Raw genomic sequence first — 24,474 nt, 5'->3', positions numbered from 1 at the left:
AAGAAACAACTAAAATTATTTTGATTGAACAATATTTTTTAACAACAAACAAATCTACTTTCAGATTCAACAACAACAACAAACAAGTATATTCAGATCTCTAAATTCAATAATCATTTGAACTTAAAATTAAATCTAACAACATTACAACCAACAATTTCTATATTAAAACTAAACAAGATCATGAAACAAACTGAAGAAATAATCAAAAATGATAATCAACAAACAAGAAGATCAAACTTATATTAATTTCGGATTCAAGAACAATCAAACAAAGTATGGACATAAATGAAAAGATTCAATAATAATAACAAGCAAGTTTTATTCAAATTCGAATTAAATTCGAATTAAGCTTAAACAAAACAAATAAACATATTCAAATCACTAAACTTCAAATAATCAATTGATCTTTTTAAAATTAATTCCAACAAAATTATAACGAAGATACATTAAATCAAAAAAATTAAAACATAACTTCACATTAAATCACTGAATTAAAAACGAACTTCAAACAAAATGAACCCGAATTAAATCTATTTTAAACAACAAACAACGGATTCAAGCGATTTAAACTAACACTCTTCTATATTAAATTTAAATCCTTTTAAATTAATAAAACAAACTGAAAAATAATTAATTGAATCTTCAACTTAAATCTAACAACATTAAAACAAACAATTTCTACTTAAAAAAATAAACAAAATAAATGAAACAAACTGAAAAAAAAAATATATATATATAAAAACCGATAAACACGAATTGGTTGAACCAACTAACCGGATCGGCGACGATGAGCTTCAACGGAAACGGACAACTCGAAAAGAACAACCACGACGTTCCAGATCTTGACGAACAGCGAAAACCCCATCTTCCCTTTAAACTTGACGAATTCAAACTGGACTTCGACGAGGCAGTCATGGCGGAAAAGAAGACGAAGAAAAAGGAACAGCAACGCAGCAGCCATGCTGCTTGTTAATGGCGGACTGGCAGCACTGGTTTTTTCGGCGACTTGGGGTCGTTTGGACGTGAGGTCGTCCAACAGATGGTCGTTCATGGGACGCAAGGGGGAGGAAGAAGAAAAAGCAGCAGCGATGGTGGTTGTTGAGGCCATTCATGGCTGCTAGACAAAGAAGAAGAAGCAACGAGGGTGGTCGACGTCGTTCATGGTGGTTCGTTTCACGACGGAGAAGAAGATGAAGCAGCGGCAGCGCTAGCCATGACAACCATGGACGTTGGTTATTTTGGATGTGAGGTCGTCGATGGTTGCTGTGGTTGGTCGACGAGGTGTTTGGGGAGACGACGGGGCTGGGCAGCAGGGTAGCAGCAACCGGGGGGAAGCCATGGTTGCTTGGGGAAGCTTTTGGAGAGGAAGAAGAAAGAGAGGGGGGGAGGGGGGGTAGTTTTAGGGTTTCTTTGGTTTTTGTTTTGTTTTGTGTAAGATACGGGGGTGTTAGGTATTTGGGTTATGGACCGGATTGACCCGGTTTGGAATGGACCGGGTCATGGGGAAGGTTGGGTATTTTTTGGGCTTGTGGCTTGAATTTGAAGAAGAGGCCCAATTCCGATTTTCCTTTTTTTTGCTTTTCTTCTTTTATTTTTCTAAAACTAAATTCTAAAAATCCTTAAACTATCATATAGAACTAAATTAATTTATAAAAGCGCAAATTAACTCCCAATAACAATTAACACACAATTAAGTAATAATTAAGCATAAAATTGTACAATTGGACAATAATTGCTAAATATGTGAAAGATGCCTATTTTTGTAATTTTTATTTTTGTAAAACAAACTTAATTACTAACAATTGTAGAATTAAATCCTACATGCAAAATGCGATATATTTTTGTATTTTTTATTAATTTAACAAATAAACATGCGCAGACAAATATACAAATAATACCACAAAAATTCAAAAAATTGCACACCAAGGAAAAATCATTTTATTTTGAATTTTTTGGGAGTAATTCTTTCATAGGGCAAAAATCACGTGCTTACATATTTTAATCATTAAGTAATTTTTTTTGGCGTAATGGCTTCCTGGCCACTTAAACTTGTAGGGCTTTTGAAAGCCGATACACGAACTTTGAATTTTCTCATTTGAACACTCCAACTTGACAAAATGGATACTAATAAACACATCCACTAGAGCGTGTATATCAATTGCGCTGACATGCACAACACATCATGCTAAGCTATTTATTACTTTCCATGTGTTATTTGTGGGTCCCATTTTTAAATACAAAATCAAAAGAAAAAAAAAGTTACAAATACAAAAAAGGGAAAAAAAATGCCTGAAATATACCCTGTATTAATCTGTACCCAACCGCCCCCTTCTTCTTCATTTACCCTCCTCCCTTCCTTTCTTTACTCTTCTTTCTTCTCCTTTCTCTTTTTCTTCATTATTCTTTCTCTCTTATTTCTAAATCAAATTCACAACATCACCATGACCATGATTAGACCATAACCCAAAAAAAATTGGAATTTTTAAAAAAATGACAGAAATCCCTGATTTTGGAAGTGGAGGTCGCCGAATATCATTGCAAATTTGTCTTTTTCTACTATTTTGACAAAGATGAATTCAATGATAGAACAACAACAAAGCTCAAGCTTTCTTCCGACCACTAGTTGTTGAGTAATGTTGGGACAGAAATAGTGGGTGGAGACTAGAAAAAATTATTGAAAGGGAAGAAGAAGGAAAAAAAACCCAGAGAAAGCGGAGGGGGAAGAGAAATTAGGATGAGAATGAAAAAATTGGGTGGAGTTTTGCTGGGAAGACGAAAGAATTGGAAGGGGAGGGGAAAAGAGAAGGGGAAAGGGAAAAGTCTTTTTTTCTTTTTTCTTTTTCTTTTTTATTTATATTTTATTCTAATTCTACTTTTTTAAGTAAAAACAATACTCTTCACGCGCCTTGGCAGCGTGATTTGCACACAGTTTAGCCATGTCAGCTGCAGTGCTTCCACATAGGCATGGTCAACGATCAAAAGTGTTTATTAGTACCCATTTTGTCAAGTTTGAGTGTACAAATGAGAAAATTCAAAGTTCGTGTATCGACTTTCAAAAGCCCTACAAGTTTGAGTGGCCAGGAAGCCATTACGCCTTTTTTTACTTCATTACCACTTAATGAGTTTGAATAGGTCTGTATGATTAAGATCTATAACAGAGACTTAATTTCATCAAGATGCTATCATATATAATTTCATCAAGATGCTATCATATATTCATTATTAACTGCCGCCACCACCTACCATTATCAACTACCACCATCATACTCAACCGCCACCACCATCATACTCAAGCACTACTACCACCACCACCACGCCACCATCATCCTCAATCATAGCCGCCACCATTATCAACCATCACCATCTACTATCCCTACCACTTCGACCACCATATATCATTCTCACCCGCAATCAACACTCATCCACCTCAACTAGCACAACTGATCACCCCATCACCATCAATAACCATAATCGGCACTGCCCATCATTATAACCTACCACCACCCACCCACCACCTTCCTCAGTCACAAGTACAACCACCACCCATCATTATTAACTATCACCACCCACCACCACCATCCTCAATCATTATCGCCACCACTACCAGTCACCACTAGCTACTATAGCATGAACCGCCATCATCAACCAGAACTATCACCAACCACTGCCTCTACTCGACATTCACATGTTAGCCATCACCACCAACATCTATCATATTTTAAAAAACTATATATTTTATTGATAGAATATTAGATTAGTTAGTATTTCATTTGAATTTTATGTTTATTAATTTTTAAATAAAGATAAATTTTATACATCCAGATGTTAAAAACCAAATAGTCTTAATTATTTCTATTCAGATCTTAATACACGTCTTAATATATTCAGATGTGTATTCAGATTCAGATGTCTTAATCTTAAAAAAAATAAATGAGGCCAATTTGCCCCAATTTTCCTTGCATTGAGAAAAAACAAACAAAAAAGAATCTTGGGAGATATTAAAAAATAGCCAGATTTACAAGTGGTCATTCAAAAATAGTCACGCTTTCAAAAGTAATCGAAATTTAACCACTTTTCATGTAAAGATAAATGTGAGCGAAAACACTGTTCAAAACCCGAAAAATACGCCAGTATTTTATGCTGTAGTTCCAGCATAAGTATACTTGAACTCCAACATATTATACTGGTGTTCCAGGATAAGTATACTGGAACTCCAGGCATAAGTACACTAGAACTCCAGCATAATATACTGGAGTTCCAGCAAAATATACCGGTCAGTATAATATGCTGGAAGTTCATACACAAGTGCTCGAATCTCCAGTATATTATGCTGGAACTTTTTGTGTGTTGGAGTTCCAGCATAATATGTTGGAAGTTCATACACATGTGCACCGAACTCTAATATATTATGCTGGACCGGTCTCTGTTGCAATAAAATAGTGATTATTTTTTAATAACTTGACAAACATTAACTATTTTTAAATGACCAGTCCGAATACTGGCCGGTCCGTGCTATTTTTACAAGAATCTCAAATCACTGGACCGGTACTCTAATCAAAAAGTCATTAGCAAGTTGCACATTCCAAAACAACATATTACCAAAACACCCATGCGGTTCCCCAATTTCCTTCCCGCCTTTGCTTTCTTCTAGTTGATACCTTCCAGAATCCAAGAGAAACGAGAAGCGAGAAACAGCAAAAAATCACACACAAAGTCGCCGATTAACTGATAGAAGTGCAGGAACTAATGTGCGGAAGAGCTCGGTGTACTCTCAGGGCCGATGATTTTCCCCGGGCTTGTCAACTCGAGGGCCGCCGCGTTCGTCACGTTGACATGAACCGGTAACCGCTTTCTTCTTCAGCTTCTAATTATTTTCAAATTAAACAGTTTAGTGTTCAGTAGCTATAGGGTTTTCAGAAAGATGGTGGAAAGTTGATGTTTCTTAACCAAAAAATTTTGAAAATGAAATTGTGTAAACCTTTTTTTTAGGTATCGGCCGTCGTATAATGTGGCGCCGGGGTTCAATGTACCAGTGGTAAGGAGAGAAGACGAGTCCAACGACGAAGGCGTTGTTCTTCATTGCATGAAATGGGGTCTCGTTCCTAGCTTCACTAAGAAAACCGAAAAGCCTGACCATTACAAGATGGTAATTTCAACATTGCTTTCCTAGTTTGCCACTAATTATGCTTAACTACGCAGTAATTTTGTATTTGGTTTGAAGAGTACCTTGTTGGAGCATTTGATTATATAGACTCAGAGTTTATAGTATATTAGCTCAGTCCTCAAGAAATGGAAAGTGCTTGTGATAGATGAACTGATTACAGTGCATGAGTGTATTAACTTTTGTTTTCATTATTGTCTTTGTAGAATGCCTTGTCACATTATATGGTGTGGTATTAAATATCTAAGTTATTGCATTAGCACTTAAAATTTATTCATTAAGTATAACATAATGTATTAGTTACTTGAAAAATACTAAAACTTAAATTTTATATGCCCGTGATTTTTTAAAATATCTGAAAACATGCTAAAAATAAGGTCTATATTTTATAAAGTAAATAAAATATAAGTTTATGAAACTAACCACTTAAATTTGACTGCACTCTGAGCACTTATTACTCCAAATACCTTCAATTACTTTGGAGATTAAAGCTGCTTCGCCAGCCCCGCCCCATATACAAATTTATTTCATTTTCACTGCATTTACCTACATTTGACAACAACAACAACAACAACAACAACCACCCAGTATAATCCCACGTGTGGGGTCTGGGGAGGGTAGTGTGTACGCAGACTTTACACCTACATTTGACAAGTTTAGAAAAACAAACTTGTTAATTTTAATTTAGATTTCAAAAAAAAAAAAACTACTCCGCCCTGTTTATGATTTGTCATGCCCCGCCCTGCCCCATTGCCATCTATATCAAGATAATTCAAGTTAATCTTTCTAAGGAAATATATCTTAATCATTATGTTAATTGGTGGACAGCCTCATGAACAATGGATGGAGAAGGTAGGAGAGGTAAACACGCGAGATTCAGACCCTGCACCACTTTGGTGTAGAATCGTTAGACTATACTTCTTCCTCCGTAAATTAGTCAATTCCTAGCTGAATATAACAACATGACAATGTGATGTCTGATATGATATGGTATCTGCACCTAATGCCCCCTTAATCAGTTCTATACAACAACAACAACAACAACATACCCAGTAAAATCCTACTAGTGGGTTATGGGGAGAGTAGAGTGTATGCAGACCTTACTCCTACCCTGGAAAGGGTAAAGAGGTTGTTTCCGGAAGACTCTCGGCTCAACAGGAGAGACAATAATATCAGAAAAGAAACAAGAGAAAAGGCATGTAACAACAAAATGATGTCAGAAAGAAAATAACAACAACGAATAAGTGAAAGGAACATAACACAAAACTATGCAAAACAACAATGTGAACACAACATAGACCGCTAACAAACCTAAACAAAACTCTATCAGACTACCCGGTACAAAGAGGGAAGAACTCTCGACTACCCCCTAGCCTACCACCCTAATGCTCGACCTCCACATGTTCCTATCAAGAGCCATGTCCTCGGAAATCTGAAGCCGCGCCATGTCCTGCCTGATCACCTCGCTCCAATTCTTCTTAGGCCGCCCTCTGCCTCTTCTCGTACCTGCCAAATCAACCGCTCACACCTCCTAACCGGTGCATCTAGGCTTCTCCTCCGCACGTGTCCTAACCATCTAAACCGCGCTTCCCGCATCTTGTCGTCCACGAGAGCCACGCCCACCCTTTCCCAAATATCTTCATTCCGAATCTTATCTTCTATATTTTGAATAAATAAATAAATAAATTCATGCACAACATGCTTTGAAGGACGAGAAGCATTTATATCTGCTAATTTTATAGTTTTATCAACATTTCAATTGGAAAAAATGGAATTCTTCAACAAGTGTGCTTGATTTTATTTTTTTAATATTCTTCCATTCATGTGAACAATAATTGAAATTCTATTAAAGACTCTATACCAGTTAAAAATATATTGGATGGAGTTATTAAACAATTAGACAAATGAGTTAGTCGCCATTTTAGAGTATATTGTTTTCACCTATACCCCAGAATTAGTTTTAACTTACTAGTATTAGTTTGAGCGAATCTTAAAAACTAGTTGAATCCAAGGCAAATGCTCGTTCATTTAAAATATAAAACATTAAAATAGTCTCACATTTACAAGGATCAAAGAACCGGCATTTGGTGAACCATACTTTGGTTTAAAAAAGGAAAATCAAGCACACTTGTTGAAGAATTCCGTTGTTTCACTTGAAATGTTGATAAAAGCACAAAATTCGTGGATTATAAATGCTCCTCGTCATTCAAAGTATGTTGTGCATGATTTTTTTTTATTGGTAGAGTGGCTTTTTTGAGAAATGTAAGAACACAATGGTGGAAATGGGGGGAAACAGGTAAGGGGGAACTTCTCAAAATGAAGTAAAGAAATTTCTTCTTTTTGGGGTTTGTTTTGGGGGGGGGGGGGGGCAGGAATGGGGAAGGCACCATTAAAGTGCAGCGTTTTTCCATAAAACACTTGAAGGCGCTATACTAGCCGCACACCTTCAAAAAAGCTGTAGATGGTGTCAAATCAACATGAAGGCGCGAGTCGCCTTCAATATCTTTTCATTTTTTTTTGGAAACCAAAAATGCATTGTAGACAGCACCATTTTGCGTTTTTACATAAAAGAAATTTGACAGTCCCATTTATTGGACTGGGCTCTCATTTTGTCTCATTTCAAGAAAATCCTCTCCCATTGTCTCAACCGCATAAACTTCCTTTTCCTTTAACTTTCAAGCCTTCTGGATCCCTTTAAGAAAAAAAAAGAGCAGACTGCTTTGCCAAAAAGGAGTCAGAGAACGAAGTTTTCTTTGGTGATGTCTAAATTTCTCCAGTAGCTTGCCTTTAGCAGTTTCTGCCAATTGTTTGCCTGCTTAATATTTGCTCTCCTAGGACTCCAGTCACCCGGCTCTGAAGAGATTTATGTTTGTTGATACTTAGGTTATTTTTCCCCTTAGTTATTTTTTGTTTAAACTTGTATTTTTGCCATAAAATGGATGTTCGTGCAACAATTAAGCAAGCATGGAATGATATAAAATTTTGATGACAAACACCATATTTTTTCCTAATTTATAATAGATTTTGGGGGCACATTTGCAGAACTTTTGTTTTATATTTGGAATCAGCCAATGTTACTTTGTTGAACTGCTGCATGAGTGACGGTTTTAATATTCTGTCAATATCTTATGTGCTTCCAATACCTTTTTGGGGGGGATAGAAAAAAGAGTAGAGATTATCTGGTGTAGGTTGTTTTTTTTGGTCGGAAAGAAACAGTACTCATATTAAGGTAATAAAAGCTGCGTACAAGGAGTAGCAGGCACAAGTGTCACACTATGGTGGCTAACAAAACTATGTAAACTAGGCGAAGACTCATAACTGAGTCATTACAAAAAAGGGAGTTGGGAACACCACGAACGCTAGGGCGTGGTGGGTCGGTGATAGTGTAGTTTGTTTAATTTTTATTACATATTATATTATAATTATTTTTTGGTGAAGAGATAAGAGAGCTAGACACTGGCCATTTATTATACAATGACATATTCTCACATTAGATTTGATCAGAGAATGGCTTACTTATATGGATTGAATATCTTGCTGTCTTGGTCCGTGCAAACAGTATATGACCGTGGTTGTTTGCAGTTTAATGCTCGGTCTGAATCAATAAAGGAGAAGGCTTCATTTCGCCGCCTTGTCCCGAAGAATAGGTGCCTGGTGGCAGTTGAGGGGTAGGTTCTTTCATCAACTATAATAAGTCCATGAGAGTATCCATTCTGTATGCTATCTACTTTTGTCTGCTTCTTTTCCCATAGCTGACATCCTCTATCTCAAACTGATATTTTTCTTTATAACAGACAAGTAATCAAAAACTTTCAGTGAGTGGGACTTACCTAATTTTGCTTCCAAAAAAGAAAAGTAGAAGAAATACTAAAAATTAGAGGACATTGTGGAGAAACCCAAAGCTTTCTTTTTAATGGATTTCTTTTTGAAATGGAAATTTTTGTTTTTTCAAATGGATTTTTTTGTTTTTTGAAATGGAGTGGTGAAACCAAAGCTTCTTTCATGTAAATTTCTCTTCTGTGTTCAGAATAGCAGAATTTGTCCCAATTGCAATGTCAATGGTTCTCAGTGATGCTATATTCTTCAGATTTTATGAGTGGAAAAAGGATGGATCGAAAAAGCAACCTTATTACATACATTTTAAGGATGCTCGGCCCCTGGTGTTTGCTGCCCTTTTTGACTCTTGGAAGAATCCTGAAGGTGAATTACCATCATTTTTAGGGTGTCTCATAGTGTGAGTTACTAGTCGCAATCACTAACATCATCCTAATTCATGATCTGTCTATTTCTATTTAAAAATTTTATCGCATCCAAAATTGAATTCGGAATTACAACTTTGAATATCTTGCTAATGACTAGCTGTAGGCCTTTCAATTTTATTTTATATATGAGCCAGATAACTATATGCAGATATTTCTCTCTTTATATTAATTCTCTACTTACCTTATGGATCTGAAATACTGCACTTGCGAGATAATGGATAATGCTCCAACTTGATGCGTTCTTTTATACTTATTCTAGTTAGCAAATTACATCCATTGGATAACTTGAATGCTGCTGAGATTTGTTCCTTCTCGTAACACAGGAGAGGTTCTTTATACATTCACTATATTGACAACTTCGGTGTCTTCATCTTTAGAATGGCTCCATGGTTAGTTTTCTTTTATTGACTGTTGGTAAATTTTCCTTTATTCTTGATGTACATTTTACTCTAATTCTTGACCTTTTTATTGTAGAATGCAATATTCAAATAAAAATACCATAATCCTATTGATGACAAACAAAAGTCATAGAAAGCTATTTAACTTTTCATTATCAAAAGAAGAAAGTTATTTAACTTTTCAAAAATCCTTTACTTTCTTCGTAGAAAATATCTTAGTTTCACCATTTTTAGGTAACTCGCTGGTTTCAAACTGGAAAGCTGTCAGAAAACAAAAGCGCTCTAATGGATATTTCAGGCTATTCGTTTCTTACTATCCTAAAAAGAAGAAAAGAGAAACGTGAGATAACTGTACTAAATATAATGGCATACATAAAGTTGACGAACATAAGGAGGCTTTACTGAAAGAGGAAAACAACAAAAAGTTACACTAGAATAATTGTTCTCTTTCATAGTCTTTAATATCATGTTTATACAATTATCATGTGAGGAAATATATTGAAGCATTATCAATTTTCAGATAATATGTAATGAGATTGTGTGGTGATCACCACAACATCGATGGTGTAAAAATTTCTCAAAAAGTTATATGTTAATGATTTTTAGCACTAGATTATTCTGCACTAAATGCTATTCTGTATTTAAAGGATTTTGTATAGAAACTCTAGTTTTTTTTCATCATTTTATGTTAATACCACATGCACTAAAAAATTAACATGCATACAAACTAGTTGATAAAAAGAATATTGACTTACAAATTTAATATGATCGAGCGAACCATAACACGGTGGGATATATTTGATTTGTTTAATGAATTAAAATTTGGGAAATTGTTAATTGTACTATTGTATAAAACATATTGTGATATATTCAGGGAACTGTATTGCTGCATACAAAGGAATGGAGACGGTGAATTACAACTTATATGACCGTAATTTCTGTTTTTATTTTCCCTAGCTCCATGGTTGGAGCTGCGGTTGTGGATGTGAGAAAGGAATGAGATTTAATTAAAGGAGCCTGCCTTGAAAAAGTTTTTTAGACTGTTACAGATGTTTGATCAAGAACATTGCTATATAGTAGTTAGTGCTTTGCCCTCTGAAATGTCTGGTGTGGCATCATTGACTTAGGATGCTAGACACCTAAAATCACTGGGTTGATGGGAGTTTAACGAACTAAATGGACATGTTGACTCTCACTTTTTAACAGAAGGATTTTACAGGTTGGTAGGGGTAGCATGTGAATAGACAATACAAACATGTTTATTTATGGGGGATATGCCATAACTAGCAGAAGATTCCTATATAAGGAGTCTGTCTCGATTATTAATCACTGATTCAAGACAAGTTCTATCTCTTGTTTCACAAAGGAAAAAAGAAATCTTTATCTCAAAGTCATATCAGGGATATGTGGAAAAATAAGTTTTCTCAAACCGAGTATGTGCCCTTTCTAGCTGGCTAGCATCATATTTTCGGGTGAGAGATTGGAGAATAATTTAAGTGGAAACGAATGTTCAATTTTTTTTTGAAGATGACTTGTTGCAACTTCCTTTTCCAAATTGTGAAGATACTGACTTTTATTGCATGCCAAGGAGTCTCTTCCCATTTGTCTTATCTATATGACCGTCTTTGACTTTTGAGACCTAGCAGTTTGATTTGAAGCCAGATTCTATTTGTTATATTTCTGCTTTGAATAACACTTAAAATTTTGTATTTTAGACAGGATGCCTGTCATTTTCGGAAACAAGGATGCGGCTGATATGTGGTTAAGTAGTTCTCCGTCATCCAACATTGACATGCTATTGAAACCATATGAAGAGTCAGATTTGGTGATATTTCTAAACAATCAATCTTTAGGAAGAAAAGAGTGTCGAGAACTCGACTTATAAAAAATAAAATAAAATTTGTGAACTCGACATCTTCTAAAACTGTCTTTATTGCAGGCTTGGTACCCTGTGACACCTGCAATGGGTAAGACTTCTTTTGATGGACCGGAGTGCATCAAAGAGGTATTAATTGCTTTGTTGTTTTTCATACATTTCATGTTATGAGCCAACCTAGATCAGCTAAGAGCTTATGATAAACCTAACTTATCAAACCCTATATGTATGCAAGAGAACATAGTGCCTGGATGCCCCCAGGCCTTTGGTAAAATAACAAAGGTAGTACAACTTGGGATTTGTGGTAGGCGTATGCCACGAGTCCAAATCCTATATGGTGAACCAAGTTTAGTCATTAAGTGATAAAGTTTAAAAGCAGTTACCTATTGTTCACCAAGTTTTGAAGATGGGAGATAAGTGATAACAGATTTCTCAGTTATATAAAACAAAAAAAGGGAACATAGTGCTTGAGCTTGAATAAATCTATAATGCTCATCACAGATGTGTCTTTTCAAATTGTCAACTCACCAGCATCTTCAAACCCATCTGTGCTTAAGTTTCCTTTGTATAATAACCAGTCGCTAAGTCTCAAATAACTTTTCTTTTTCTTTTTAAGCTTTTCTTCTCCTTCTCAATCATATGGTTTCACAGCATCATCGGCAAGTTTGCGTGTAGCCTTTTAATGTGGAATCAAATAATAAATGGACAACCTCTTAATCTCTCTCTCTCTCTATATATATATGTATATATATATATATATATATATATATATATATATATATATATATATATATATATATATATTCAGTGTTAATTATTGATAATATTCTTAAAAGAGACCACTTCCAATGGACATTGATGGCAGTTAATTGTTTTAAAGCAAAGATGATAGGTCATAGAATCAATAACGGGCATCTGACTTTCCGTATCTAGTTCATTTGTGTAAAGCACAGATGATAGCTGGTCATATAATACGAGCATGCTTCTTTTCCAGATGGTTGATCACTTTACATCCATGTCCGTACTCTGTCCTTGAGACACTAATTATTCCCGCTCACCCCCTTTTATACCCTATTAGATGCTAAGTCTGAATAATATCTCAGTCATTCCACGCTCTTTCGTTTTATATGGTTCATGAACCGTAGGAGATACGTAGGTGATGATTAATTAATAACTGCCTATTGTTTACACTTAAACCTGCAGTTGCAACTCAAGGCTACTGAGACCAGATCGATATCACAATTTTTCTCAAAGAAAGGAGAAAAAGACCTAAAGGAGCAGAAGCCTCATATCAAAGCAGAGGAAGAGTCCTTGAATACTGATCAGGCAGAGAGCTTGAAGCAGGAACCTGAATCAGACCATGTAGGCGATCAGCGTTCCCCAGACAAACCGGAGGTTTTTGCTTCTGCTGGGACCACAGACATAAAAGTTGAGCAAGACTTTGATGAGTCAGGTTGTAAACAGTCATTGACTGGTCAAACCGGAAATCCACCTGGAAAAGTAGGTAGTGTTGCCAGTGATAAGGCGAAAGGCTTGAAAGAGGAGTCTGAGGATATTAAACCAAATGTTTCTGTTCTGCCCCAGGAGGGAAGTGGGGATTCTGGAACCAAGAGAGACTATGAGGAGCTCTCAGGTAATGCAAGGCCTCTTGCTAAGGGGGCTAACAAGCACGTAAGCCCATCTCAAAAAAAAGCTAAAGGGGCTGGTGACAAACAGCCTACTCTGTTTTCTTTCTTTGGGAAAGGTTAGTTGCATGACATGCAACGCTTAGGAATGTACTGTATATAGTGAAGTTGGTATTTCTGTTGCTAAAAAAACAAATGTTGGTAGCTTAGGATTTTGTTTGAGGATCAGCACACATCCTTGGCTTCTAGGCTTGTTTTGCAGATTTATGTTGGAATAATTTTCTTACTCGGACTCAGCTTCAGACAGTTGTGAAGTGATGGAAATGGTTGTTTAATGTATTTTGGCCAATACTGTTGTTCCGACGGGACTTGAATTTTGATTTTGAAAATTTGTGCAGTGGCCTCCTTTTATGCGTAACCTCTCACAGGCTCAATTTATCTGCCCTGTGGCTCGCTGATCCTCGTGGTAAACCTCCTACGTACAGTTGATGTTTCAAAAGTTTTATACAACTATTTACTGTTCTTGCGCTTCTAATGTTCTGGCAGTAGATGCAGAATACTGTCGATCAAATGGATCACATACACAAGCCTATTCACTGCTCTTCATTGTATAGGTTTCAAGTACCGTTGATCTTTGAAGCCGTGGAAAAATAAAACTAGTACCCTCTACCAGTGACTAATAATATTGGACAAAAGTTATTTTCCAAAAATCCAAAAATGAATAAATCCTTTAGAAATGTTGCAAGCAATGGGGAAACTTTGACCGATATTCCAGGACTCACGAATTAGTCATTTCACCATTTGGATACTCGAGGCTTTCAGGAATATGCAATGTGATAAGGTCGTGGAAGAAGCTTAAGAAAATATACTCAAGACAGGCGCTTGCTTACACAAAATTGGATAGAAGTAACCAATTATGAACAGTCGATACAGTATTTGGAGTATTCCTATGTCTACCAGAAGGGAAGTATTCAAGTAAAGGAGGCAACATCTGAAGTGCGATATATATCATCAATGCTTAATGAAACCATCAAATACGACAGCAGTGCATCACTCAGGCGCTCTAGATACAGCATGCACTAAGCTCTCCTGAAAGAAGAAATGAAGGTGCAAGGGCCAACTTCTTGATTCCTTGTTTGTCCTTGCTAGGTCTTCCTCATTCTATTGCCACATACCGCAATGTTGCACTGTAACAAGAAACGATCATCAGCCTGTTGAGAACATCAGGTCCAAAGAGAATGCAGAAGGTTTCATAAGATAGTGAAAGTTTGGGATGACAGCAAGTTTAACGAGGATCATTAAGAGCTGTTGAAGAAACTCGTTCTCAGCGGAAACTGAATGAACTATAATATAGAACAGAGGGTATAACCAAAAAATGGCATTCTTGGAACTGGACAGCACATTGCACCAGCCGAACAAGTCACTTTAGTGCTTTAAACATGCGGCAGGACAACAATGCATGGATGTATATGATACCGCTGAGTGTTCACAACTAGGCTACCATATGTTAGTGACGTGGAGGATTTTTAAGCCCATGAACATGTGAATACTGAATACTATAGACGCCTGCAGATCAACATCAGAGTCCAAGTGATTTCATAAAATGAGGCAAAGCGGACGGAATTTCTCTTACACTTTTCGCAAATTGATATCAATATCCTGCTTTGGAATCTCAGTCGAAAGCTAAAAAGCAATAGTGTCAGGAGCAAACTAGAATAGGTTTTATGTAAGGTAGAAGTTTATTGTTAGTTGAATTCATCTATAAAATGGCACAATTTTCAAGTACCTTTTTCATTCAACACACACACAGGGGTTCAGTCGACTTTGCCCATAGGATCAGTAGTGAGATTCATATTTACTGGAGATCTTTGCTGCTGTCAAAAGCTTCAATTTGCCTCGATCATTCATATGATTATTAAATTTACATTAATCTATTTTAACCAAAATTTATATAAATTCATATCTACATATGCTTTCTAGCTCAAGGGTGAGCTTTGTAGACACTGGCAATCACGAGGACTTGGCTAAGATCCAGCATCGGCTAAATCCTTCTTGACTTATATCCCAGAAATCCTGACACTACAGATATTGGTCTTAAAAAATTTACACAACATAACTTAAAACAGGAGTTTAAGAATGCAATAAGACAGATCTCTTTATCGACATTACAGCAGAAATGGAAGGCAGAAAGCACCTCTAAATTCTCAATGCCATAAGCCATTCAAATATATGTTCAGATAAATAACATTTGATCATATAAATATAACCATCGCACTCTCAAATCAAATACATTTCATAAAAGACACACACACAAAAAAAAAAGAGTAACCAAAACTTTATCAGAAAAAATTACTCCATACAAATTTCACAAATGGGGTAATCTCGAGCTATAATAAATCACCTCAGTACGCTCCCCTGCTGCTATTAAGAATGGACCCAAGCGTACCCAACACTGCAAAAGCCAAAAGCGGACTAACATCCAAGGTATCAAAAATTGGGGGAATAATATTCCTGAAGAGATTCAAATAAGGATCACAAAGGTCTCTAATAGCAGATAACGGCTGCCTGTCCCATGGTATATTGGGAAACCAACTGAGCAAAACCCTAACCATCAAAACCCCACTGTATATATCAAGCCATTTCGCCATCCCAGCCGCCACCACCGTGAAAGGAGTGTTCAGTGCCCCAGTTGGCTGGTCTTTAAGGGCAGCAAAGAACATAGGCCCAGCAGAGTATACAATCGATTTACCCAGCCCATGAAAACCCAAGTTGCAAGCTTTGTGCAAGAACAACTTTGACGCCGTTAAGGTGATTGCGATGAGGGTTGTGATTGTGCGGATAGAGCCAGTGATTAAAGGGTCAGCTGAATTTGATTTTGTGGGTAATGGGTTTTGGAGAACAGTTGAAGATGAAGCGGAAATTGTGAATTTCTTGGGTTTAGGTGCACGGAGAGAAGAAGCTGCAAGCGAAACGAATTTGGGTTTGGAGAAATTGAGAGATGAAGAAAGAGAGAGGGTAGAGATGTTTTGATTGGGAGAGAGAAGATTATAGTTACGGAGGATTAGGGTTTGGGAAGCCATGAGAGAAGAAGAAGCCATTGGTTCTTCCGAAGATTCTCAAAGCTCACTCTCAGGGGTTTTCAACCTTTTCCTCTGACGGGAAAAAAGCTTCTTTATCTTTATGTTTTTTCAAAGAAAATGCACAAAATATTTTGTACTCTCCTTTAATTTTAATGGAGCTACAGTGAGAATTGGATGACTTTTATGTGTTAAAATATTTCAAAAAAAGTTTCAAATTTATTCCTCTTATTTTGATTATGATTTAACATAATTTTTATTATATTTTAGGTTGACAAATGGAAGGTAAAATTAAGATAGTTTTATGTGTATCTTTGACAATCTTTTCCTTTTTATAATAATCCTATTTATTTGTTTAACATTTCTACTCTATTTTGCCAAACAATGTGGTTTGTACTGTTGGATTATCTTTTTTCTTGAAGTTTAACTATATAACCTCCTAGTGATTAATAATAACATTTTATAGTCATTTGATTGACTTAAAAAGAGTTTGGTTTTTATTTGGATCAGAGGCGGCTCAATCAATATGGTGACCTAAAGCAAAACTTTAATAAGAGGCCTAAGAAATTTTCAATAAAAAAAATTACGTATATATTTTATCGGAACTGAGAGTTTGAGAAAAACATGAAGAAGACTCTGTGGCTAAAAAGTAAAAAAGATATATCGAAGTAGTTCTGATGATTCAATAATCTTATTACTTCAATCCGAAGTTCTTAGTTACTTCGACTGGATGAGTCCTAGCGAGGGAATAATTAAGTCATAACTCATTGGTTGATTGTATCATTAACCATTTCTTTTTTTGGTACGAGGAACTTATCATGAATCCACTGATTTTTGCCGCTTCCGTTATTGCTGCTGGATTGGCCGTAGGGCTTGCTTCTATTGGACCCGGAGTTGGTCAAGGGACTGCTGCGGGTCAAGCTGTAGAGGGTATCGCGAGACAGCCTGAGGCAGAGGGAAAAATACGAGGTACGCTATTGCTTAGTCTAGCTTTTATGGAAGCTTTAACAATTTATGGACTGGTTGTAGCATTAGCACTTTTATTTGCGAATCCTTTTGTTTAATGAAAAAAAAGATTATGCTACTCAAATTATTCAATACCCTTGTTATTTGACAGAATAGATAGATGAGCTAGTATGAGGAGAGAAAAAAGAGAATTTAATTTTATAAAGAACGAGAACTGATTTAGCTGAAGATTGAAGAAAGGAAAAAAAAACTTTTTAGTCACTTGTAGGCTCACTGCCTCCCAATTAAAACACGAGAGACTAAAAACATGTGATTTATATGAAAATAAATAAATAAATTGGAATAGTTTTAATTATTAGATATATATGACTGAATTACTACATCTACAAATGATAAAAATTTGGTTATACAAAATTTATTTTTTGATATAGTAGTACTAATTTTAAGGCCTTAAAGTATTGGGGGGCCTAAAGCAAGTGCTTGACTTGCTTTAGGCTTGAGCCGACACTGATTTGGATTGAGGAGAAATAGCTTTTATTACTAACTTATTTATTTATTTTGTAAGAAAGTTCAACATGGATCAAGGACCTTCCCAACAACATTGCAATTATGTTTGAGACCTGAAGAAGTTTGATATTATTGATAGAAGCTTCACAAATATGAAAAATAGGATGCGAGTTCAAGAGGAAAAAATGTACTCCTTGGTGAGTAGAACTCCCCCACATCAACAAGCTGTTAGAACTAATGCTTCTCTATCAACTCATTCTACTCCGTTGGATCCTAATCTAATACAATAAGAGATCCACGCTCAAACTACTTATGGATAAAGAGGATTTCATTCCATGAACATCAACCCCAATCACAACTCCAACCCCAAAGGTACCCAAGGAGGGTCAATCCACAAAACCGTCAGCCACTACAAGAAGAGCATAAGGCAACAAGCTCGGCAAAGTTATGGTCTGGTCTAATTATTCCTTAGCTAGTGCACCTATAAGCCTCCTTACTACCAAGTAGTGCTTCAGGTCTTCTTCTTCTTCTTCTTCTTCTTCTTCTTCTTCTTCTTCTTCTTCTTCTTCTTCTTCTTCTTCTTCTTCTTCACTCTCACTTTCCTCTTCAACATCTTCACTATGGTTACTATTTCTCGTTTGATATTACCCATCTTCCATGATAATAATAACTCTTTGGTTTGGACAATTCTCATGTAATGACTAAGATCATTGCACTTATGGCACCTAATGTTAGTACGAGCTTGTACTAAGCATTGTTGTCTCCTTCTTTAGACTTTACCTTAGGTTTGATTTTTTAAACTTGATTCTTAAAACCTTGTTTAATTTCTTTGTGTTTGTCCTAATATCTTGAAAGTTTTCAAGTCTCTTTCTCCCTCCTCCATAATAAAGTAGTGCTCTTGGACTTGTAGCTTTTCTCACCCTTAAGCCCCTTTTCAACTCTCAAAGCCGCTTGGTAAGTATCTTCTAAGTATTATACTTTTGCAATCTTATAGGAAAAGAAACTTCCTTGTTCAACCCGCAAGGAATCTTGGAACAATAAGGTCTTCTCAAACTCTTCGAAGATTTCATAACAACTTTACTATTTTGCCTCAAAGTGTAGAACTTTGAAAGAATATCTTATTGATAGTAGTTCGTACTTAATGACACATTTTATTTTATTTTAAGTAGTCATTGGTCCCTTTATCTCTTGTAAGATTTCCACCAAATAGAGGCAAATCCCTCAAATTGGGTGATAGCATACTTGATATTCATGGCGTTAGGCACATTATTGACTTGGAAGATACTTTCCCTCTTGATTACCAATTCAACTATTCTTTCAGGTCACTAATTTCTTTGAAAAGTAGACCAATGATCTTGATGGTGTTATACGAGGATGTTTACTCCATAATTATTGATAGTAGAAGTTGTGCAAATGTGACAAGTGATCTTTGGTAGAGCAACTAAATTTGCCTACAATAAAGAGTTCGATACCATATAGGCTATAATGGTTAAATGGACGTAGGAAGTTGAAAGTGACAAAGTATTAAAAATATTTATAATTTTCTAGTGTCATGATGAAGTTTGGTATGATATAGTGATGATGTAAGCTTGTCATTTTCTTCTAGGACGACCTTGAAAACATGATAGAGAAACAAATCATGATTGAAAGAATAACAAGTATTCCCTTGTTAAAGATGGACACTACTTTGACCCAATTGCAAATGAGTGAAGATTACAAAAAATTGAGAAAATTAAGGAAGAAAGCAAAGAGTGAGCAAGAGAGAGAGAGAAAAGTGAAAAGAGTGGCAGTTCAAGAGAGAAAAAAGTGAGAAAGAGGAAAAATGAGAGAAAGTTTCTGCCTTTAAAGAACAAGAGTGAGCCTAGAGGGAAAGAAAAAATGAGTTTGTTAGCAAGTCATCAAGATCTTTTGAGAGAAGTTGAGGATAACCATTCTCTTGTACTTCTTATGCATAGAAATCATTTTTTGACTACTAATAAACTAACCCCTTTTTACTTTCTGATATCTGTACTCTTTTCCAAGCTTATGAACATGTCTTTCTAGAGAGCTATTAATAGAGCTACCGCCTTTGAGAGGAATAGAGTATCAAATTGACTTTATCCCGAGATCTTAACTTCAAAAATCAAAAGGTATATAGGAGCAATCTAGAGGCTATAAAAGAGTTATAAAAGCAAGTTGACAACTTCCTTGAGATGGGGTTTGTGACGGAAATCGTGAGCCATTGTGTCGTGCCCGTGATCCGAATGCCAAAGACAGATAAAAGTTAGACAATGCAAGATTATTGTATGGCTATCATAAATTATCATAAAGCATCACCACCCAATACATAGGCTTGATGATTTACACGATGAATTGATTGAATCTCTTATCTTTTCTAAAATTTACTTGAGAAGTGGTTATCATCAAATTAGAATAAAATATGATGATGAGTGAAAAATCTGTATTGACCTGGCCAGTTATTTTGAGTTTCAATATTTTTTTCAACGATTTAAGACTTTGAGTAGCTTTATATGATGCATTATAACTTACATGTATAATTGGTTTCGATGTTCGAGATGTTCAGAATTGATTTGTAAGAGTGATTCTCAATTTAGAAGCTTCAAGTTGGAAGAGTTAATTAAGGTTTGACTTCTGAATAAATAATCTCGAATAATATTTTTGATGGTTCCGATAGATCCGTATGGTGATTTCAGACTTGGGGTTATGTCCGAATTTGATTTCTTAGGTTCCTAGGTGATTTTGAGGGTAATTGCCTAAAGTTGGCATTTTGAAAGTGTTGGAATTGGCTAAGTTTGACTTAGAGTGGACTTTGGCGATATCAGATCCTGTTTGGTATTCTGAGCCTTAGGACATGTTTGTGTTGTCATATTAGACTTGTGTGTGAAATTTGGTTCCATTTGGAGGTGTTTAAGAGCGACTCAGACACTTGAGTTGCGTACTAGTTAAGTTTAAGAATTTGAGTTGACCACGATCAAATAGTTGACTTAACAAGTTAGATTCATGATTAAAAAGTTTTAGCAGGTTTGTATGATAATTTTAGACCGGTCCACAAGTTTTAGTTAGATCCCGATGAGTTTTAGATGGGTTTGGATTGTGTTGAACTCTTATTTGATGTTCCAACGTCATTTTTTTTGGAAATAAAGGGTACCATTTGATTAAACCATTGGATTTGTATCGTGATTCAGAACTATAGCAACAAAAATCGTCGAATTCCGAGGTCGTATGAGGGAGTTATACCCATCTCAGTGTCAGGAAAGATTGCTGGTTTTTGGTGCGAACTTTTATTCTTTGCGAACACAAGGACGGTCCCGCGAATACGAACAAGAAAATTTGGGTTGATCGGTTAACACAAAAAATTATTTTTTGCGAACGCGAAGGTGTCCTGCGAAAGGGGACGAACAAAAATCACGTGGACAATGTTTTAAATTAGCAGACCGAGCATTTTAGTATTTTGAACATTTTTTGAGTGTTAGAACTCGGTTTGAGGTAATTTTTCACGACATTCTTCTTGTTTTTGAAAAAGGTTAAATATCTAACCTTTATTTTGATATCTATAATTATTTCTATTGGTTATCATTTTTATCCATATTTAAATTGTAGAAATTGGGGTTTTGAGTCCTAAAATTAAGAAATAATAAATCCTTGATTTGAGGGTCAATTTATGGACAAAGTTAGATATTTTGTGGATGTAGACTATATAAATTCTGGGTTGTATTTATTTTTGAGAACTTTCAGAATCCGGGCGGATGGGCTTGGGGTTGACTTTTGTTGACTTTTTGTGCGGGTTGGAAATTATTTCTAATTGATAAATTATGGGTTCTTGAGTTTGTTTTTAATGTTTTGCACATTTTTGGCTAGTTTAAGATCGTTTGGTATTTGTTTGAGGTGTTAAAGAGGCGTTGAAGCTGATTGTTGAATTTCAGAGCAAGGTAAGTCTCCTATCTAATCTTGTAAGATGGAATTTATCCCCGTATGTACTTTATTTGATACATGCTATATGTTATGGGAGCTACGCATGTATGACGTGGCGAGCGTCCGTGCATATGCTAGATTTTTGTTTATATCTAGGTAGACTTAGACTTAAGCCATGCTTTAAATGTATTACTTGAGTTATTCTTACATGTTCAAATGCTTTAATTCATGTTTCAGCCCAAGACTAGACTTGCATAGAGTATCGAGCTTTCTTATTCTAGAAACTTGGCTCGCTACTTGATTAGCTGCGAAAATTATACTTTCTCTTATGGATTACTCCTGTGTTGTACTTATTTGTCCGAATGTTTCTTGATTTCTTAACTCGCACATATATTCATGAGTTGGGCTGATGGTCCATCGAAAGTTTCACTATTCTTAAGGGATCGGACTGATCGCCTCAGCACTACTTCTACGGGAATGGGCCGTTTTCCTAAGAAGGATTATGAAATACACTTATGGATCTAGCCGTTTGTCCCTCAACAGTATTATGAGAATCATCTATGGATTGGGCCGAAATATTGTAAAATCACTCTTATGGGATTGGACCATTTTCCTCGGTAGTACTATGAGACACTTTTATAGGATTGGACCATTCGCCTCGACAAAATCATGCGTAATAATAGGTAGGTAGGATATATTTGAGTATCTGGACTCGGATTTAACATTTGATCCAGATATTGATCATATATATTACATTCGAGGTAGTATTCGATATTTGAGGATTTCATATTTATTTTTCTTTTGAGGATCATGTTATACATATATATTTGTTTTTGCTGCTACTTGCTATGCTTCATACCTGTTTACTTTTATTGTACTTTGATTACTGGACCACTAGTAAGTGATGTTGACCCCTCACTACTACTTCTTTGAGGTTAGACTAGATACTTACTGGGTACGAATTGATTTACATACCCATACTACACTTCTGTACTAATTGTACAGGTACTAAGCCAGGTACATATGGTGATCATACATGCACGTAGGCACAACTGTTCAGGAGAGTTTGTGGTGAGCTGCATTTTATGTTACGATCCGTAGCATACAAAGTCCCTTTCCTATTCATTTACTATATTCTCTCTATTTCTTATTCCAGACAATTCTCGTAGTAGTATTGTATATTCTAGTAGATACTCACGCACTTGAGACACCGGGTTTCTGGGATTTTAGACCAATGTTCATGATTGTATTTCTATTATGATATTCAGTTTTATATTTGATCATATTCTAACATTGAAGATAGTGTTAGTAGTTTACTATAAAAATAGAACGATTTCTCTTATTTATTTCATCACTTGTTTCAAAATGTATTATGAATTATCGACTCGTGTGTTGATTAATTGTCAGCTTGCCTAACAGTATTATTGGGTGTCATCACGGCCTATGGTGGGAATCGGATCGTGACAGTTTGGTATTAGAGCACTAAGTTTATATAGGTCTCACGAGTCATGATCAAATATAGCAGTCTTGCGGATCGCTATTTAGACGTCTGTACTTATCTTCGAGAGACTACAAGACTGTTAGGAGAACTTTCCTTTCTTGAATCCTTATGGTGCAACTTTATTTTTGTTGAAGCTTATATCTTCAGTTCCTTCCTACTCATTCGTATGCGATGTTGAACACTCGGTATTGGTTGGGCAATAACGAGTTGTGATGATGCTAGAAATGTGGTGCGGGATGTTGTTCTCGGTGTTATAAGGGCGGACTACTATCGTCACCTTATGGAGGAGCGTTCAATCATTTCAGCCTAGTGCTGGTATTGTCCACGGGTTCAGGGCTTACATAGTGTATTATGATGCTTCACACATCGGTTGTCGTGCAATATTGGTACAGAATGATGGGGTTGTTACTTATGTGTCGCGACAAGGAATGCTTGGGGAGAAGGATTATTCGGTTCGTGATTGAGAGGTTAGAATGTTTTCTAGTAGAGGTGAGGCATTTGGGCTATGGATGTTTAGGCCTTGACCGATGGATTTGTGAGATTGGGTATTTCTGAGCTTAGTGAGTTCTCACTTCTATTATTGCGCAATATCCTTGTTTGAGAGTATTAAGGCTCATAAGTATGATGGTATCCATTTGTTTTTTCTTGGGGACACGGTGTTGTGATATGATGCTTAAGGAGCAGTCATCAGAGATGATGGTGTATTGCGACTTTAGGGTCGGATTTGTGTTCCTAGTGTTGATGGTTTGAGGGAGTTGATCCTTGAGGAGGCTCATAGTTTGTGATGTTTTATTCATTCGAGTGCTACTGAATGTAGCATGATTTGAGATAGCATTATGTGTGGTAGAGGATGAAAAAAGACATTGTTGGATATATTTCGCGGTAGTTAAATTGTCAGCAAGTTAAGTATGAACAATAGAGACCGGGTGATTTTCTTCGAAAGATGGCTATACTCGAGCGGAACTGGACGTGTATCAGTATGGATTTTGTAGTAGGGTAGCCACTGGCTTTGAGGGAGGTTGGTGTGATTTGGGTCATTGTGACAAATGACTAAGTTTGTGCATCTCATTTAGGATTAATTACAAACCATTGATGAATTGGATCAACAGTCCAGATTTGTTTGTGCTTATTTTGTGAGTGTGGAAGATGGGCTACATGGCACAATTATATTGGCTTAGAAAGGAGG

General features: G+C 36.0%; 2 protein-coding genes across 3 annotated transcripts; one reads left to right on the top strand and one right to left on the bottom strand.

Moving 5' to 3' along the window:
- Positions 1-4,597: 4,597 nt before the first annotated feature.
- Positions 4,598-13,688, top strand: LOC107774706 (uncharacterized). 2 transcript variants are annotated; one of them, XM_075243857.1, is made up of 8 exons: positions 4,598-4,844; positions 4,993-5,149; positions 8,747-8,832; positions 9,252-9,364; positions 9,750-9,815; positions 11,540-11,649; positions 11,764-11,829; positions 12,904-13,688. In XM_075243857.1, exons 1-8 carry the CDS (start codon positions 4,750-4,752, stop codon positions 13,447-13,449), a joined length of 1,239 nt encoding a protein of 412 aa, XP_075099958.1. In that variant the 5' UTR covers positions 4,598-4,749; the 3' UTR covers positions 13,450-13,688. The 2 variants fall into 2 exon arrangements, with proteins under 2 accessions (XP_075099958.1, XP_075099957.1); XM_075243856.1 differs by having other exon boundaries at positions 4,610-4,844; positions 9,192-9,364.
- Positions 13,689-14,372: 684 nt separating this feature from the next.
- On the bottom strand, positions 14,373-16,522 carry LOC107774705 (ylmG homolog protein 1-2, chloroplastic-like). Its single transcript, XM_016594330.2, has 2 exons — positions 15,727-16,522; positions 14,373-14,512 (listed from the first exon to the last, which is right to left on the bottom strand). The coding sequence occupies exon 1, from the start codon at positions 16,421-16,423 to the stop codon at positions 15,728-15,730; it is 696 nt and encodes a 231-aa protein (XP_016449816.1). The 5' UTR covers positions 16,424-16,522; the 3' UTR covers positions 14,373-14,512; position 15,727.
- Positions 16,523-24,474: the final 7,952 nt, after the last annotated feature.

The sequence above is a fragment of the Nicotiana tabacum genome, chromosome 22, assembly GCF_000715075.1.
Source record: "Nicotiana tabacum cultivar K326 chromosome 22, ASM71507v2, whole genome shotgun sequence".
NCBI classification, from domain to species: domain Eukaryota; kingdom Viridiplantae; phylum Streptophyta; class Magnoliopsida; order Solanales; family Solanaceae; genus Nicotiana; species Nicotiana tabacum.
Note: the sequence above shows the minus strand (reverse complement) of the source record. Positions and strands in the feature narration are given on the sequence as shown.